The sequence below is a fragment of the Typopeltis vanoorti genome, chromosome 6 (assembly GCF_054136105.1).
Source record: "Typopeltis vanoorti isolate ZY-2024b chromosome 6, IOZ_Tvanoo_1.0, whole genome shotgun sequence".
Lineage (NCBI taxonomy): Eukaryota > Metazoa > Arthropoda > Arachnida > Uropygi > Thelyphonidae > Typopeltis > Typopeltis vanoorti.
Genome location: NC_143554.1, coordinates 34,078,882 through 34,100,013, shown reverse-complemented (window position 1 = coordinate 34,100,013; position 21,132 = coordinate 34,078,882). Strand labels below are relative to the sequence as shown.

General features: G+C 34.7%; 1 protein-coding gene across 3 annotated transcripts in view; it reads left to right on the top strand.

The window, feature by feature from the left end:
* Window positions 1-21,132, top strand: part of LOC150105372 (protein brambleberry-like) — a 108,540-nt gene that overhangs the window by 60,131 nt on the left and 27,277 nt on the right. For all 3 annotated transcript variants that reach the window (XM_090394741.1, XM_090394742.1, XM_090394743.1), the window contains one exon: window positions 8,234-8,313. In XM_090394741.1, coding sequence (XP_090250867.1) covers window positions 8,234-8,313 — 80 coding nt within the window. The remainder of the gene's footprint in view (window positions 1-8,233; window positions 8,314-21,132) is intronic.

Genomic DNA, 21,132 nt, shown 5'->3' with positions numbered 1-21,132 from the left:
CCGATGCTTGGTGATGTTCCACACCAGGTCTAGCCATGTAGTCCTGTTGTTTGCTTTTCTGGCAGCCTCAACTCTCTGAAGATCAGTCACTCCACACACGCCATCCATCCATCTCATTGATGGTCTACCCCTGCCTCTTTTTCCAGGAACTTTACCTTCTGTTACTGTTCTGAGAAGTCCTCCTTCCATCCTTTCTATGTGTCCAAAATATTTTAACTTTCTTCTGTCAATATCCTTAAGGAGCCTTAAAGTTCTACTAATCTTTTCTAACACCCATTCATTTGTACGCCTTTCAGTACATTCAAATGCTAGAGTAAAACTTCTGTTTAACATAAACCAAAATAATCACTTGATGTTTTGACCTTCACATTGAAGTCATCATTGTTTCCAAGGTACACAAATGTAACATTTCACTTCAGCCAATAGTTGAGGGTATAGATAGCCCCAATTATTACCTAGCCAAGAAATTAGCATCAACACTCAAGGAGTTGGTAGGTCATTCCCCCTCCTATATAAAGAACACATAACACTTCATAATCAAGTTTAAAAACTCAGCAAAGATGATTTATTAGTCAGTTTTGATATTTTTGCACTTTTCACAAATGTCCCAATCAGTGACACAATTCTTCTCTTACAGAGCAAATTTCCACCTGACATTGCGGCTCTCTTTGTCCACATACTGTCGGGTCTCTTTTTCTGCAGTAGATACGTTCCACAGAAAACCGCATATAAAAAATCACACAAAAAACACCCAACTTACATTGAAAAATTAGCAATACGTTCCATATTTTTCAAAAACCGCATAAAACCGAAGCAATGAATTAAGATAAACCTAAAATCACATAAAAAAAAAAAGTGTACATGCATGTGGAAGATGTTCATACTGTGGAAACAAGTGCATGCTTGGTGTCAATGTAACTCTTAGTTCATAATCTTCTAAGCTCTGTCCTGATAATCTCATGTAATGGTTAATCACATAAAATTCACTAGTCAGGTAAGTGTTGTGGTTGCTGATTTATTTGAATTTAAAATCACATATTATATGCGAAGTAATATTTTATATTTAAGAGTGGCATGTAAACCACATAGAACTAATTGGTAAAAAAAATATTGTTATAAGATCTCCAGCAGTTTAGACAAAAGAAATCGAGAATTAAAATTTATATCCATCCTACCAAAAAATTGCTACAACGAGACACTGGTTAATAAAATCTTACAGCAAACTTCAGGCCACCAAAAAAAGAATACTGAGGGGCAATGCTTCTCTCCTACATTTAGTCAGTCATAGACAAAATATCCAAGATACTAGATCAACAAGCAATTGAATTTGGTTTCTTTCTGCTAAACAAGATTTCAAGTAATCCTCTAAAACCTTCCTTCCCACCACTTAAGAAACCTGTGATTTACAAACTTGTGAGATGTGTTACGTAAGACATAGGCAGTCCAGAAACTTAGCATATCAAAACATTTAAGAATATTCATTTTACAACACAAATCAGGATATTCAGCGCTTGCGCACACACACACAAACAAACAGGGTCTATTATGGCAATAAACATCTATTACACTACAGTTTCTACTTTACAGCATTTAAAAATCTGATGCATATAGACTTCATTATCACATATCATGTCACTAACCACCAAGAGGCAACATAATACATGCATGCACTTCATTGTTAGTCTTTTTTAGTATTCAATATGGTTATTGTTACCTGCTTGTAATTTAACTGCTTCTTTAATTTACTATTTTCTTCTGACAAAGTGAACCAGAGTTGTTCACGAAACTAGTAGTGTATTATATAAAATTGTTTTTCTACCAATTAGTTCTATGTGGTTTACATATGTGGCCTTAAATAACATGTTCTCCTATCACAGAAGGCTTAGAAATCAAATACTGTATAATCGATTAATTATTAATAAAGCTTATTATATGAGGGTGGTTTGAAAAGTTCTCGGCCTCGACCAATGATGGCAACGCTATTGGCAATTATGTGATGTGAAATTACATGTGAAATTACAAGTCATTCTATCAAGTAGTTTGTTTTATACAGCTGTTTGAAGCAAAAGTGTTGTCTGTATTGTCTGGATAAAATTGAATATTGTGCAGTTATAAAATTCTTTGTAAAAGAAGGTTTAACACCAAAAGAAATTCATTCCAAGTTCATTAAAGTTTATGGGCACTCTTCTCCTTAGTTTTCAGCAATTAAGAAATGGGCTGCAGAGTTTAAATGTGGCCATACCAATTTACGATGATCCACATGAAGGACGTTCCAAAAATTGGTGCAACACCAGAAATCATTGATCAAGTGCACGATATGGTATTGGATGACCGGCGAGTCAAAGTGCATGAAATTGTTGAGACTATAAGCATTTCAAAAGAGCGTGTAGGATATATTTTACACGAAGAATTGCATATGAAAAAGCTTTGCGCTAGATGGGTGCTGCGCTTGTTCACAGCAGATCAAACACTCACATGTAAATCTCTGAATGCTTGGAGCATTTTAACAAGAATAAAATTGAATTTGTGCATCGATTTATTGCTATGAATGAGCAGTCAAAACAGTGGACAGAAGCCAGTTGTTCAGCTCCAAAGACAGTCGGTTCCATCAGCAGAAAAGGTCATGATATCGGTGTTTTGGGATGCTAAAGGCATTTTGTTTACTTTATCTTGAAAAGGATAAAACAATAACTGGGGAATAGTATTCCGATCTTTTAACCAGACTACATGAAAAAATTCATGAGAAAAGACCCGGTTTGCAGAAGAAAAAAATCATCTTTCATCAGGACAATGCACCTGCCCAAAACTTTTTTGGCAATGGGAAAATTAAAGGATCTGCACTATGAATTGTTGGAACATCCACCCTATTCCCCAGATTTGGCTCCTGCTGACTTCTATCTCTTCCTTGCTGTGTTTTTCTTCGAATCAAGAGGTGATTAAAACTGTAGAGGGATATTTTGTAGATCTTACTGAGAACCACTACAGGGACGGGATAATGGTGCTGGAGCATCACTGGAATAAAAGTAGTCTTAAGGGAGATTATGTTGAAAAATAAAAATAATTTTGAAATTATAAATTCGTTTTTTCATTGTTAGGCCTAGAACTTTTTAGACCACCCTCGTATATAATGTAGAATAGTGTCCCTGGTCTTCTTTACCGAAAGTAGTTTAAATGAAACTATTGTAATCGAATAAACCGTGAGAGGCAATATAGCAGATGCATTCAGAATAAAAGTAAATTACGTAGTGCACTGAAGCAAATAATGCATAGCAATGCATATCAAAAAATAAAATAAAAGACAAACATGAAAAACTACATAAAATACTAAAAAATATGAATTTCTTCGGTTAGTTGTTCTGTTCTTAGAAAGGTTTACCAGAAATAATATTTTGATCATAAATCTTCAGTAAAGAGTTTTTAAAGAAAGTAATAATTCATTGTGGATTGAAAACATTACACATATGTTGTTGACCTTTGATGGAAGAGCTGTTTCTACTCAGTATTTATGAGTGAATGGTTGATCTCATAATGCTACTTGACTAAATTAATTTTAAAATAAACTGTCTTTTCCATTGTGCCTAGTTTTTAGTAGTATTTAGTGGGAAGAAGTAAAGATAGGATGAATTTAAAAAAAAAAAAAAAAAAATGAAACTTTTTAGGCAAAAAAATATTAGTCGTCAAGTCTCATAAATAAGTATAAGTACCAAACAAAACTCTTGCATATTTTACTGAATGGGTAGACTTAGTATTACCATTCAAGATATCGTAATGGCTAAATTTCACCACTATAGCATTGGGAACCTAACTGAACTCTTGCAGATATTACATGAACAGTTTGCGATAACACCACCAAATTCGGTATAGAATTTTCTGTTATTATAACTTAAATGAGGATGAAATGGATTCCTTCCTCTCCTTTCCCCTTACCCCAACTGAAGCCTTGCAGATTTTATCGAAATAGGTATAGGTAGGTGCTTAATTCGGGTACCATTTAAAATTCTTGGTGTGATATATACAGTATTTAACCACTTGTTTCGGTCTAGTTTTTTAAAACTTAATAAAATTCTTTGTTTCCTTTTCATGTTCATATTATTGTCTAGTTAGAACTATATTCTGAGCAGTTCATAATGCCAGTCATTATCATCAAGTAGTTTCTTTTCCATCTAAGACATAGTGACTGCACTTCCACAAGAATTATTCTAGTATTTTCCAACCACAAGTGCTTTGTGATCCAAGGGAAACATAAAACCTTATGCTCTCCTTATGGACAGTGCTTTTATGAGCATTATAAACTCAAGAAGTTGAAGTTTGTTCATGTGTTTTTACCTAATAATATGGTAATTATTAGGTAATGACTAATATGGTAATTGAGCATGCAGCAGTCTTTGTGGTTTTAAGCACTGGCTTTTATCTTAAACAAAAGCATCAACATTGGTTGATTCCTTTGTTTAAGACATCCTAAAATAAATAGAAGATGGATTTCACCACATTATTCAAACTTTGTAATGATATTTTTATTTGCTTTTATTTTTATTTATCTGTTGTATTTATTTTTCTCATTTTCATCAAAAACGTTAAGCCCACTTGCGAGGTTAGACCTCATTGCATTTCTGACATAATGAAATGTGCAGAGGATGAAATGGGACATTTGAAAAAGTATGAGTGTGAGAGCTGTGAATTTGAAAGGTGGGGGAATTAGTAAAGTGAATCAGTATTACTTTACTTCTCGTAGTACCTAACAGAGTGTACTACGAGAAAGTGAGGATTGGACATTAGGTCAGAAGCCCTGATTGGTTCTCTGCATTCTGTTAAAGGCTATGTGGAGGTCTCCTCTCAGTTATATAGGTTTGACCCTTAAGCACCCCAGTTTGTTTTTACCTCCATGCCTAATATGGGAATTGAGCATGCAGCAGTCTTTGTGGTTTTAAGCACTGGCTTTTATCATAAACAAAAGCATCAGCATTGGTTGATGCTTTTGTTTAAGGCATCCTAAAATAAATAGAAGATGGATTTCACCACATTATTCAAACTTTGTAATGATGTTTTTATTTGCTTTTTATGTATCTGTATTGATTTTTCTCATTTTCATCAAAACAAATTAAGCTCACTTCCCAGGTTAGACCTGATTGCATTTCTGACATAATAAAATGTGCAGAGGATGAAATGGGACATTTGAAAAAGTATGAGTGAGAGAGAGCTGTGAATTTGAAAGGTGGGGGAATTAATAAAGTGAATCAGTATGTCAAAGAATGATTAAGTGAAGATTTGATAGAGGTGTGGTAGATAATGGAGATGCATTGAGATAAATAACTGAAGTCTTGCATAGAAGAATTGAATGCACATCTTAGTTAGTGATGGTTTTGGGAGCAAATTAAAAAATGAGAAAAAGGATATTGAAAGGAATTTAATGCAGCTATTGCAGCTAGTGAATGAAAATAACATTGTTGAAAGTGGTTACTGTATTATGGTTGCCTAAGAGGGAGGATTTATCACACACACTTCCATGTCCATGGCAGAATTCAACCCTGTAACCTGTTGGTTGGAGAGGGATATGCTGACTGCATAGCACATTGCTAATGATAAGAGGACAATGAGAAACAGAGCTACAGTGTTGTACCACAGTACTGGGTTTTATCATTTGAACCAGAACTGTTGTGTGTGGATATAGTCACCTGGTTTAAATTGCAGTGTTACTTTGCAGAGGATCCAGAGATTAGTGACTGGTGGTGTCAGAACCAGAAGGTTGGTTATTATGAATAGTTCAGATAGTGTAAATTGCAAAGTTTGGTGGATGTATCTAAGAGGTGATATATCACCTCTTTTTTGCCTAGTGATATTTGAAGATTATTCATAGACTGGAAGATAAGTATAGGAGAATGAGAGGTTGTCTGTAGGCATTTTATGATGTGAAGTAGAGAGTGAAGAGTAGATTTTTTACATGGAGAGTGGTGGTGAGGAAGTGAATGTGAAATGTATTACTGTAGCATGTTGGTGTTGTGAAGTAGAGAGTGTAGTGTAGATTTTTTTTACATTTGGAATGAAATGCATTATTATAACATGTTGGTGTTATGAAGTACAGAATGAAGAGTAAATTTTTTACATCATTCTTTGTACCCACCATTCCAGAAATCTAATGCTACCTGGGTTACTCATTATTGGACTGTTTCCAAAATATCTTCACCTTTTTGAAAACTATGTGACAAAATCTGCACGTAGTAGTATATCTGTGTATCAAGTGGATCTACATCTTTAATTTTGTCTTTCGTTAATCTCCCCATTATTGCTATAATCCTTTTTATTGCCCTCACCTTTCTGAGTGAGTCACCAAAATTTCTGGTCCTTGTCTATTCAAGTAGTAGTTGAGAGTACATATAAATGCTTCAGGAGCAAGCACCTAGAAACTTAGATTGTGGAAATGCAGCTGGAGTGGATGGCATTTGACCAGAAATGCTCAACTATGGAGGTATAAAAGTTTTATAGTGGCCACACGAAATTGCATATTTCAGAAGTCCTGGTCAGAGGGTCAAATTCTGGATGATTGGGGTTGCGCTCTCATAGTAACCATCTATAAAAAGAGAAATATAACATTGTGAGAATTATAGAGGAATTTCCCTATGTAGTGTTCTGTTTATGATTTAAGCAAGCATTAATTCTACTTAAGAAGAGTAAGAAAAATCGTGCAACAGAAACTTGGAAAACAAGCTTGGTTCAGCCCGAATAGGAATAGTTGGGATTTTTATAGATCCGGAAAAGGCATATGACAAGATGCCAAGAGAGAGGCTGTTTTCAAAATTAAAATTTGATGGCATAAACAGTCATTATATCATATCATACAGAGGCTATATTTTCATTTAACTCAGCAGTTAAAATTGAAGGAAGAGATTTGTTGCAAAATTAGGTGTGAGACAAGGATGCACACTGTCTGCACATTGTTAATCATTGTCAACATGTATCACATTATGAAGGAAAGTGGTATTAAACCTGATAACAAAGTTGAAAATGTTAATCTCATCTCTTTACTTTTATGTATATGATGTTGCACTCTTAAATTCAGTGCAAGTCTGCAGATAACTGCTGCAACAAATTTAGTATGAAAATCAGCAATGAAATAAACAGACTGAAAATTGGTAGGTACATTGAAAACATCAGCTGTATCCTGAAGGAGAAACCTATAGAAAAAAATTAAACATTTCAACTATTCAGGCAAAACTTTTAGTGAAGGTGTCAAAAATGGATACAGACAATAGAATAAGTAATGCTAGTATGGAGGGAATTAACTGAATAAATTTATTTGGAATAAAAGAGAAATTAGTCAAAATTTTAAAGTAGCTATATGCAAGATTGTGTTCAAATTGATTTTAACTTGAGCATCTAGGAGCCAGATTAGAAATAAAATGGTTGATCAAAAACTGAAAACCAGATACAAGAGTTCTGAGAGAAATCAGTAGAGTGAACAGATGGCATCAATGGCAGAGTCATACTAAAAATGAAGCTATTAGGAACTTGGCATTGTTAGCATTCAAGAATGTGTGAGCAGAGTTAGTATTAGGTGTATGATACGATTGCCTAAACAGAAGGAAAAGACCTGTTTTTCTAAACCCTTCTGTTTAGAAAAACAGGTCTTTGATGGCAGGAAAAAAACCTACAGGAAGACCAAGATCTGGGCAGTTGTTGCAGAAGACCCGAATATAAGATCTGTCAATGTTGGAGACCTTACCAATTCTAATTTGGAAGAAATTAATATATAGACAGTTATGTGATAATGCAAACTTAATCATGTTGGTTTCATAGTACCTTGTACACTATATATATATATATATATATATATATATATGTATGTATGTAGAAAGTATTTTACCTTGGGTATAATAAATGTTAAAGATACCAAGCTATTTTAAACCTGGTTTTACTCCATTTCCCAAGTAAGCAAACAGACAAACAAGTCAAGTTTGCGCCTGCAAGTGTTGCAAGTCTAGCTGACCCTCGTGCAGGGTCAGCTAGACATCAAGATCTTGACTTAAGAGATCGTGCAGCGTCAGCTAGACTTGCAACACTCGCAGGTGCAAACTTGACTTGTTTGTCTGTTTGCTTACTTGGGAAATGAAGTAAAACCAGGTTTAAAATAGCTTGGTAACTTTAACATATATATCGTCAATTTGATGATGATAAAAAAGAAATAACTTTGTATTTAATATATATCTATATACTAATTGTTTTCCCATCTAATATATAGTGCTACCCATAATATGGGATCATATCATTCATCTACAAGACCTGTAAACAAAGGATCAAGCTTGCATCCTAGAAATTCAAGTGAGTTTTTCCCAGTAAATTTCATAATTTAGGTATCAGAAAGAGTAACATATTAGTTCAGATAATTTTTCCTATAAATCTTTATATGCCTTTGCATTCAGAATTAATATAAAATATACTATACATAAGAAACTAATATGTATTTCCATATAGGATGCCTTGAGATTGAATAGAGTTTATAGTACTTAATTCCTTCCAGCTACCCATTAAACTTTTAAAAATATACTTGAAGCATTACCATCTATGAGGTGTTGGAGATTTAACAAATACTGGTTAATCACATATATTGCTATAAACATTTATTACATTTATTATGGGAAATTTTTTCCTCTAGCTAAGAAAGCATCATTATATCTGAAAAAAAAAAATCTTGTTTTTATCATTTACTGTAGCATGAGCCATTAGAAATTCACATGAAGTAACTTAGACTAGGCTACTTGTATATAGAGGCAAATGATTTTCACATCAAATTGCCCCATTATTTTATAACATACAGCACACTTCTCTTGGATGTGTATATTACAATTCATTATGGGAATGGTCACCATTAAGACTGGTTCATCACTTCAATACTTTACTGATCTCTTAAGTCAAGATCAATGCTTACTTCAAGATCTTGACTTAAGAGATCAGTGAAGTATTAAAGTGGTAAAGTCATAGATTGACTATTTTTCTTGTCTTAATTGTTCTGCTTTGATTTTGCTGCTTATGATTATGCAAGACTCTTCCATGTTTTACTGATTCTGCGGGGTGGAAGGGGTGGTGAAGCGCAATACATAGCCTCTCTCACTCAAATGTCAACGTCACCTTCCCGTGGTCCATCCTGTTCTAAAAGTACAAACGAGGCACTGGCGACCGAGTATGGGCGGTATAACCTTAACACCCTAACAGAGTAAATGCTGTTAGATCTGCCTGTCCAGAGGCGTTAGGTAGCAGTCCTACCACTGGACTTACCCAGCGACAGGTTAGTAACCTGCCCTGGGGAAATTCAAAATACTTTCAAGTTTCATGCAAAGAAAAGGCGGACGGACTGTCAGGGAAAAGACCACAACCCAGGAAACAGTAAACGAAATTGGAAAAAGGAACACATAATGAAGATTGCAACATGGAATGTGAGAAGCATTGCACACAAAGAAGAAGAACTTGATAAACAACTAAACCAAGCTAACATAAAAATATGTATAGTAACAGAAACAAAGAAAAAACAAAAAGGTACAAAAGAAACAAACAACTATATACAAATCTACAGTGGGGTAAAAAAAGAAGAAAGAGCAAAAGCAGGTATAATGATTATGGTACATAAATCCCTAAAGAACAATATTGTATATTACAACTATTTGAATGAAAGACTAATAGAAATTAGACTCAAGACATTAAGAGGCCACATAACAATAATTGGTGCATATGCACCAGAAGAGGGAAAAGAAGAAGACAGTAATATATTTTATAAAGAATTACAGAATGCCATAGATAAAACAAACAAAACTGACTATTTACTGCTAGCAGGAGATTTAAATGCCAGAATAGGAAACAAAAAATACAAAACAAACATAGGTAAATTTGGCGAAGATACATGTAATCAAAATGGTCGCAGATTGCGCGATTTTGTCATTTATAATAATATGAGAATAATGAATTCAATGTTTAAACACAAGGAAATACATAAATATACTTGGTCAGCCAGAGGATACAAATCAGTAATCGACTACGTTATCACAAATTTTAAATTAGCGGAGTTAATTTTAGACATAAGAGCATATCGAGGCTTTGAATTAAACTCTGATCATTATATGGTATCAGCAAAAATTCGTTTTAAACCAAAGTGGCTAAAAACACATAGAATTGAAAATTCTTACCAGCCAAGCTACAAAATTTCTTCATTACAGGATCCTCAAGTTAGACTACAATATCAAAAATGCACAAACTTAAAAACAGAAACCACACATGAATCAAGTGACATAGAAGATGAATGGGAAAATTTGAAACAAATTCTCACAAAAGCAGCAACAGAAACCTTAGGAATAAAGTACAAATGGATTAGAAAAAGAGGACTACGAGACTGGAACAAAGAAATAGAAAATATAATAAAAACCAAAAAGGACAGTTACCAGAAATGGCTAAATTCCAAAACAATAGAAGCAGAAATAGAGTATAAAAGAAATAGTGCAATTGCAAAACGAGAAGTAAGGAAAAAACATAGAGAAAGATGGAACAATTTCGTAACAGAACTAGAAAAGGATTTATTTAAGCCACAACCCAAAACCTATAAAGTAATAAAATACATGAATAAAGAAATAAAAGAAAAGATAAAAATACAAACAATAGATTTAGAAAAATTGGTGACCTATTTCCAAAATCTCTGGACAGATGAGAACAATGAATTAAAATTTTATGAGACAAAGAATGACCTAATAGAAAATATCACAATGCTAGAACTGAAAAATATAATAAAGAAGATGAAAAATAGGAAAATGCCAGGAGAAGACAATATAAATATAGAACTCTACAAAAATGCAGGTGAAAAATTTAATGAAAGACTTTTGAAATTTTTTAATATGGTTTGGATGTCCGGAAAAATCCCTAACTCTTGGAAAAAAGCACTGGTCATCCCAATCTATAAAAAAGGAAATAAAGACAATTGCAATAATTATAGGGGAATTAGCCTGCTGAATACAGGATATAAAATATATGCAGGAATATTAAAAGAGAAACTAAGCAGCATTGTAGAAAACAAATTACTAGAAGAACAAAATGGCTTCCGAAAAGGCCGATCCTGCATAGATCCAATTTTTACTTTAAAATTATTAATAGAAAAGAGAAGAGAATTTCAAAAAGAAACACATGTGGCATTTATTGATTATGAAAAAGCTTTTGACAAAATTAGTCGACAAAAATTGTTTAAAATATTAACCAATTTAAACATACCAAACCAACTTTTACAATCTATTCAAGAAATATATACAGGAAATAAAATAGCAGTTAAATTAGAACACACCTCAGAATGGAAAGATATATCAAGAGGAGTACGACAAGGATGTACCCTCTCACCTCTGCTTTTCAATATATATATAAATGAAATATTAACAATCTGGAAACAGCATAACCCATTTGGTATACAAATGACCCCGCAAATGAAGATAGATACACTACTATTTGCAGATGATCAAATAGTATTAGCTACATCAGAAGATGACTTACAAAGATCATTAAAATCATTAAATGATATCTCAAAGCAATATAATATGACAATATCCAAAGAAAAAACAAAAATAATGGCATTCAAAGGAGAAAACCCAATAAGAAGTAAAATAGTGATAGATAATAAAATACTAGAACAAGTAAACACTTTCAGATACTTGAGATGTGATCTATCATACGAAGAAGAAAAAGACATAGACACTAAAATATCAAACTTTGTCAAAGTAAATGGCATAATAAACAGTATATTTAAGCCATCCCTGGTACAAAAACACACTAGAATCAGACTATATAATGTCTTGTCAAAACCAACTCTACTATACGGAAGCGAAACATGGACCATGAAAAGGAAAGATGAAAAACGAATTCAAACAGCAGAAATGAAGTTCCTCAGAAAAACAGCTGGATATACCAAGTGGGACCACAAAACAAATGAAGAAATCTTACAATCCCTAAAAATCAAACCAATTAATTACTACATAAGACAGTATAAACAAAAATGGCTAGAACATTTAAATCGAATGGACAACAGCAGACTACCAAAAATATTATACAGATACAAAATAAGTGGAAAAAGAAGAATCGGAAGACCAAGAAAGAGATGGCATGAGACCGGAACAGGCCACATGGCCTATATTCCATGTTAGGAAGAAGACGAAGACTGATTCTGCATTACTCATTTTGGAAAAATAACTTTGTTGTTTCCATTTAAATAAAACTAAACAAAAGACAGAACCAGACATTTTGATGCTGTCATTACAAACCACAGATGGCAGGAGGTGAACACTGAACTGTAAAAGGTCTCAATTATAGTAGCACAGAGTTTTACTGCTTGGTTTATGTGACATATGCATATTTCAAAGATGATATTTGAATTCTGTTATAAATATTATAAGGTTGATTATATTACAAGTTTACCAATGATCTCTTCTTTGGTAAACTTGCAGAGCTCTACAGATGTGCTGTGAGATACATTTTGCAGCTGACAGGATGTGCTGCAAGATACATTTTGTAGCTGATGGAAGTAAAAGAAGTGACTGATTTTCTTTCTAGTCATCCACAAGTAGATTGGATTATCTGATTTGAATTGCTTATTGAGTTGATGTTTGATCAACTTCACGGTTGGGGAGCTTGCTAAGGTCTTGACAAATCCTGTCTTGACAGGTAGCATTGCATTTTGGTGAGATTGACCCAGAAGATTACTACATTTGTATTGAGGTTGGCTGTCTGATGATTGTTGTATTTAAAAATTTCTTAGTTTTGGTTGACTTTTATTGATAATGAGTTGGTGCTTTTACTGGAGGCTTCTGTGATCAAATAACATGTCTCCTTATGAATGGGGATCACCTTTGCTTGCAGTCCTTTGTAGTTAAATAATCCTAAGTAGTACAGAGTATCCCAGAAGATATTTAATTATATAGTTCTTGAATGGGTACAGAGAAAAATAGGTCAGCATGTGCATTCCACCCTTGATAACCTGACACATGAGCTGGACATAATCAAAAGCTTTCTCTAGTTCTGTGGTAAGAATTGCTAAAGGGTGCTGTTTTACTTAGGAAAGCTATATTACATTATGCAGAAAGGAAAGATGGAATCCCACTTTTCACTTTGTGTTGTAGGTTTAGGTGCATTCTGTGATGCAAGAAATGCTGGCTTTTTATCTGTTATTGATAATTCTCATTAATAGCTTATAGTTAAAGGCAGTGAGTATGACAGGATGTCAGATACCAATGTTAAGTATAAAGATCCTGTAGCCCTGACTACATGATTTCATGGTATTACTTAATCAACAAAAAAAGTTGTTCATCATCATCATCATCATCATCAAATTCCTGCCATGTACCCTCAAGGGGTGTACAGGAAAAAAAAAAGTTGTTAAAAAGCATAATTGTTATGGATAGTAGAACATCTTATAATGGTTTATACAGCTCTATACCAGTACTATCTTGGACTGTGGAGCCCAAACAGTGGTCAGCACTGTTTGTCTGCTAGCCATGTTACTTTCATTATTGGGTTGTTCTTTGGCTTGAACATTATGGTATTGTGCCACATTCTCAGAATGATCCTCACTTGCTTATTTGAAAATACCTCAGTAGTAATTTGTGAAAGTAGCATTTCCTCAGTTGCTGTTTACTGTATTTCCCTTCAAGGTGAGTTCTTTCCTTGATAGTTTTCTTTTCTGTAACAGCCCAGAGATGTTTCTTGTAATATACTGCCTGGTGTGTATTGCTTGTTTGAACTGCCCTCACTTTGTGAAGTTCTGTTCTCCTTTTTTATCTTTTCCAGATTTATACTAGTTGTTGTGCTTTATATCAAACCAGAGTAACGTGTCTAGTTATTGTTCACATATCATCTTATCTCTTGCCAAAGCTGGCAGAGCTTTTTGTTATTGATATACTAATATCCAGGATTTATGCCATATATTATGCAATCCAGGACTTATGCAATGAATAGTCACAAACAGGTTGAAACTGGACAATAGTCCTATTTCAATCTGTTTGTGACTATTCATTGAATAAGTCTTGGATTTTGCTATAGAAGAATGTAAAATAGTTTGGATTGAGGAGCTCATCTGCTAACAGGGATGCGCAACCATTAAATGGTAGTAACCACTTGATGTTTTAAGTAGCACATACGAGGGTGGTCTGAAAAGGTCTCAGCCTCGACCGTAGATGACAACACTATCAGCAAGATTTTTTTTTCTATGTTGGTACATCTGTCATAAGCATCCATGTGAAATTGCAAGTCATTCTATCAAGTAGTTTGTTTTATACAACTGTCTGAAGCAAAACGTGTTCTCTGTATCCCTTCAAATGGATAAAATTGGGTATCGTGTGGTTATAAAATTCTTTGTAAAAGAAGGTTTAACACCAAAAGAAATTCATTTGAAGTTCATAAAAGTTTATGGGCACTCTTCTTCTTCATTTGCGACAATTAAGAAATGGGCTGCCAAGTTTAAACATGGCCGTACCAGCCTTGAAGATGATCCACGTGAAGGATGTCCAAAATGTGTAACACCACCAGAAATCATTGATCAAGTGCACGATATGGTATTGGATCACTGGCGAGTCAAAGTGCATGAAATTCCTGAGATTATGGGCATTTCAAAAGAACGTGTAGGATATACAGGGTGTTCGGGATAAATTTGACATATTTATAATTAATTATATTTTTCCGTAAGTTACATGTATTAACACACACTTCTCTTCATTTAAAAGTTTGGACCCTTCTTCATTCATATACAAGATGTCAGAAAGGATGGATAGCTGGAACCCACCTGAATCATGGAAGAGAATAACTTGTATCATGATGATTCGTGCCCGCCATCAAAATAAGGATATTACGACTGCTGCCCAATGCTCCCTGAATACAGTAAAAACAATCAGGCATGAACTAGAGACTTGCAATGGTGACTACGAGGATGTAGCAAGAAGAAAGATCCCTAGCAGACGATCTGATTGCGTTCGTACAGCAGAATTCCTCGCAAATCTGCAGGAGCAGGTGTTGAAGAACCCTGGCATTGGAATTCGGGCTTTGTTCGTGGAGTTGCTAACTGTAGTCAAGCCCTGGATAACAAGGGTAGCCAATGGTAGGCCGTATGTATGGCAGCAGGATTCGGCCCCTTGCCACACCTCTGGGAAAAGTCAAAAATGGTTGTCTGAAAATTTCTACGACTTCACCAGTCCAAATGTTTGGCCTCCAAACTCCCCAGACCTTAACCCCATGGATTATTTTGTATGGGGCGCAGTTGAAAAAGACACCAATCGCACTTCCAGTAATACAAAAGCTCAGTTAATGGATAAAATTAAAACAGTTTTTGCGGCCCTTCCCAGGGAAACTGTAGCATCAGCTTGTTCGAGGTTCCGAAGCAGAATTGAAGCTGTGATCGATGCTAATGGTGGTTATTTTGAGTAAATCTTGTTGATAGTATTGTAATTAACTCTGCCTGTAATGTTTTTTTTGTCAATTCATTAAATTTAATAGATACAAAGAAGATTTTCTTTTTCCTTACGAAACTGTCAAATTTATCCCGAACACCCTGTATTTTGCATGAAGAATTGCAAATGAAAATGCTTTGCACAAGATGGGTGCTGTGCTTGCTCACAGCAGATCAGAAACGTACTTGCATGATAATCTCTGAACAGTGCTTGGAGCATTTTAACAAGAATAAAACTGATTTTGTGTGTCAATTTATTAATATGGATGAGACTTGAATTCACCATTACCCAACAGAATCCAAACAACAATAAAAAAACAATGGACAGAAGCCTGTTGTTCGGTGCCAAAGAAGACAAAGTCGGTTCCATCAGCAGGAAAGGTCACGGCATCGGTGTTTTGAGATGCTAAAAGCGTTTTATTTATTAATTATCTAGAAAAGGGTAAAACAATAACCGGGGAATATTATTCTGATCTTTTAACAGACTAGATGAAAAAATTTGTGAAAAAAGACCCAGTTTGCCGAAGAAAAAATCATCTTTCATCAGGACAATACACCTGCCCACAAAAGGCAATGGGAAAATTAAGGGATCTGCACTATGAATTGTTGGGACATCCACCCTATTCCCCAGATTTGACTCCCTGTGGCTTCTATTTTTTCCCAAAACTAAAACTATTCCTTGCTGGTCAGCGTTTTTCTTCGAATCCAGAGGTGATTGCAGCTGTAGAGGGGGTATTTTGCAGATCTTACTGAGAACCACTACAGGGACTTGATAATGGCACTGGAGCATCAATGGAATAAATGTTTTAGTCTTAAGGGAGATTATGTTGAAAAATAAAAATAATTTTGAAATTATAAATTTTTTTTTCATTACTAAAATTAAGGGGATATTAAATCCCACATTGTTTTAAAACCGAATAAGAAACTCAAAGATAGGAATCAGAGAGTTTCTTGCCGAATATAGTAAACTATAAAGTATCGGCGAACACTAGCGTTAGCCAATGCAAGTGATCCTAGTACGTAGTGCAATCACGGGCAACTCGTTGCAAAGGTGTGTAAAGTTCAGATCGCTATTCTTAGGTATTTTCCATAATGTAAAAACACATTTCCAAGGAAATGTATGCTGTTATTACATTATGGAGTGAGGTCACTACCCAGACCGGTTTCAGCCTTTTTTGAGGCTTCATCAGTGAGTAGCTAGACTTAATACCGAAGTGTATAGCGAAAAGAACTTATATACTCTGTGAACGAGTTTTCCAAGTAGGTGCAACCGTTAAGTTACTTAAGTATAAAGAGCTAATAAGCTTCATTTCGGCAATGAAAACATTACTAAAATTAAGGGGATATTAAATCCCACATTGTTTTAAAACCGAATAAGAAACTCAAAGATAGGAATCAGATATCCCCTTAATTTTAGTAATGTTTTCATTGCCGAAATGAAGCTTATTAGCTCTTTATACTTAAGTAACTTAACGGTTGCACCTACTTGGAAAACTCGTTCACAGAGTATATAAGTTCTTTTCGCTATACACTTCGGTATTAAGTCTAGCTACTCACTGATGAAGCCTCAAAAAAGGCTGAAACCGGTCTGGGTAGTGACCTCTCTCCATAATGTAATAACAGCATACATTTCCTTGGAAATGTGTTTTTACATTATGGAAAATACCTAAGAATAGCGATCTGAACTTTACACACCTTTGCAACGAGTTGCCCGTGATTGTACTACATACTAGGATCACTTGCATTGGCTAACGCTAGCGTTCGCCGATACTCTATAGTTTACTATATTCGGCAAGAAACTCTCTGATTCCTATCTTTGAGTTTCTTATTCGGTTTTAAAACAATGTGGGATTTAATATCCCCTTAATTTTAGTAATGTTTTCATTGCCGAAATGAAGCTTATTAGCTCTTTATACTTGAGTTGTTTTTTCATTGTTAGGTCGAGAACTTTTCAGACCACCCTCGTATGTAGAACCATTCGATCCTAGTTTAGTTTGGTAACAGAACTACATAGTTCCTTATACTCCTGAGTTGTTACTCCTCTAAATGTCAAGTAGATGGAAGTGTTTTGCAGATTATGCATAGGACTGTAGTTCCCTTTGTGCTAGTATTGGAGATGGCATTTATTGTCTTAAGAATTGCATTTTCTATGCAGTTCCACTGGCAACTGTGATTTGATGTGCAATAATTATTTAGGATGCTGAATAAGGCTAACATGAATCTCCCTCGTTTGCGTTTTTATTTTTTCATATAATTTTGTATGCTTTATATATAGTTCTTGAAAATCTTTGTGTTCTCTCTCTCTCACAATGTATGATTGCCTACATTTTCTTTGTTCTGTTTCTTGTGATTTCTTTTGTTATATTTCCTTCTTCTGTTATTTTCTTTTGCTTTATTTCCTGAGATTTTCTTTTGTTTTATTTCTTGCAATTTCCATATTTAGTTTTCTGTCATTTTCTTTTGTGTTCTGTAGTTGATGTATGATTTTCATCATTTTCTTTGTCTCCTGATTGGGACTTTATTTGTTAGGAAATTCAGTTCTCTATACTGACTTTTCTCTAGTTCTTTATAGTCCATACTTTCATTAGAGAAATATTAGTTTAATTGAATATCATGTAAGTTTTCAAGCCTGTGGGTTTTTTTTCTTTCTCATTAGGTGATATGGTATATGCTTTGTCCTTCAGGTGCTGATGGTGCATTTTTGTGTTGAATGATGGTGCAATATGGCTAGTTATCTTCCCGTGTACCTCTTCTTAGTATACTGCATCTTTTAGTTTATTCTGGCCAGTGAGTACCGAATAAATTAAAAAAAAGGAGTATGCAAAATTAGTGACCCTTCTACTCATTCACATTTCATAACCTTAAAATATCAGGTCTTCTGGCATTAATATAAGCTATATGGAGAAGCAGAAGTTGACATATTTTAATCAGACTCAAACAGACAACAGAAAACCTATTAAATCTTGTTCTGTGAAGTCCAAAATATATACTCTTTGTCAGTCCTTAAATTCACTAATGGAAACGGCAGCAACAAATTTCCTTTTACTTAATCACACAAGAAAATGACAACTCATACCTTTTAACTTTAATATATGCTTTACTTCAAGCATATTCAATTTTCATTTAAAACTGGTACCAAAAACATTAACAGCTAGGTTCATAAAATTCAGCTATCCAGCACTGAAACAGAAAACTATTTTGGAATGTTCCTGCATTTTTACTTGCCAACTGTCAGTTCTACAAACAGAGAATAGCTTTCCATTTCTTCACTCAAAAAACAAAAAATTACAGGTGAAGATGCATTAACTTCTCAATAAGAATGTTAATAAGAGGAATCCACAAAAAACTACTATTCAATCCTCATATTTTCTTTATTTCTTAAAGGGAATCATTTGCTACTCCCCCTAATCTTCTTTATCCATTTCATTTTTTAAATCCGTCTCATGTCCATCAGCTATTTGCTTTGGACAAAGTAGCTCATGCAATGCATTCTCTGATTTTATGATTGTGTGAATGACATCACTACAGCTGGGTATCACAGAATGCAAAGAGAAGTTTTTTTTTTGTAATGTCAGACAAGTACATTTATTTGTGGTGTGATGAAGTTTATTTTCCACTTGATGACTCCTTCATGTGGGGTGCTTAAGGGTCAAAGCTGTATAACTGAGAGGAAACCTCCACATAGCCTTTAAAGGAATGCAGAGAACCGACCAGGGCTTCTGACCTAATGTCCAATCCTCACCTTTTCGTGGTGCGCCCTGTTGGGTATCTACTTTGATACTGAACGAACGAGGATGGGCTGGCAATTTGAGATTTAGCCGACCAAATTGTATTCTTATTGGTTAAACCAAAATAAAAAATGATGGTACAACATGACAAAATTTCATGCCGGCTGGAGCGTCGCCTGGTTAAACAAGGCCCCCGTTGTTTTCGCCAGGGAACCAGGGCGAACAGCGAAAAGTCAGCTACTGGAACAAATCTGAAAACAAACCCCAACTCAACATCACCAGAGTTAAAGATTGGTACTATCAACATAAGAAGCCTGAATGGCAAAGAAATGGAGCTAGCTGAGGAATTAGATAAGTATCAGATCGACATAATAGGGGTGACTGAAACAAAAAAGACCAAAACTGGTGAGATCTTTCTAAGCAATAAATACAAAATGTTATATTCAGACAATGACAATCAAGGAAAAGAAGGAGTAGCCATAGTATTCAACACAAAATACGAGGCTGATCTTCTTGAATGGCAGTCAGTCTCAAGTAGAGTAATGTGGGCAAATATGAGAATGGGGAACTGGACAATGAGACTTATCTGTGCCTATGGTCCCACAGAAGGTTCTTCTAAGTTAGAAGTAGAGGAATTTTTTGACGCTTTAGAGAAAGCATCTGACACAATGAAAAAGGAAAAGTTGGTCCTTGTTGGGGATTAAATAGCAGAGTAGGAAATGATTGTCAGACATACAAAAATATTTTGGGAAAATTTGGAGAAAAGAGCAAAGCTAATAATAATGGCAAATATCTGTTGGATTCCTGCTCAGGACATGGACTGGTTATTACTAACACCATGTTCCAACATAAAAATGTGCACAAATTCACATGGAGAGGAAGAGGTTAGGAATAAGAAAAGTCTCATTGACTATGTTATTGTTGATAGTAATGTCTTCTCCCTGGTGCAGGACACCAGAGTGTACAGAGGATATGAAATTGGAAGTGATCACTATTTAGTCTTGAGCAGGATAAAATTGAATTTCATATTGAAAAGAATAACATGTAAGAAAGTTTTAAAGCGAAAAAAAGTTGAGCAGCTCTCAGATGTGAACTGTAGACTAAAATACAGAAAGATTATTGAAAAGAAAATGAAAGAGTTTGAGAACAGGAATCACACCTTGGAGATTCAGTGGCAAACTCTGAAGAAAACATTGATTGATTCTGCCAGAGAGGCATGTGGTGAGGTTGTGTGCAAGGATAAAAAAATCAGAACTCCCTGGTGGACACAGGAAGTTAAAGAGGCAGTGAAGGAAAAGAAGAAAGCATATCAAAAGTTCCTGGCAAATAAGTCAGCTTTTACTCTTACAGAATACAGAGACAAATGTAAGAAAGCTAAACAGTGTGTAAAACTAGCTAAACAAAAGTCGTGGGAGGACTTTGGCAAGTATATAGAAAATAAATATCAAGAAGGTGGCAAAATATTCTGGAGGTTGTTGAAGAAGTTTAGGAATGGAGGAAAGAGTGCTGTAAAAGGAGTTAGAGATGATAAAGGTGACATGAAAACAGGAGAAAAAGATATCCTTGAAGTATGGAGTAATTACTTTGAAAAACTGCTAAATGAAACAAGCAGTGATGACAGCACAGTGATAAAAAAACACTGACCAGGCATGCAGTCAAGAATACATTTCCATACTTGAAGTAGAAAACGCCATCAAAGGCTTAAAATGTGGATAGGCAACAGGAATAGATGATATTCGACCAGAAATGCTGAAGTATGGTGGTATAAAAGTCTTACAGTGGCTGCACTGCATAGTTCAGAAAGCCTGGACAGAGGGACGAATTCCCGATGATTGGAGTAGAGCTCTCATAGTACCCATATATAAAAAGGGAAATAAAACTGAATGTGAGAATTACAGAGGTATTTCCCTACTGAATGTTCCTGGCAAGATCTATGCCAGTATACTTGAGAAACTG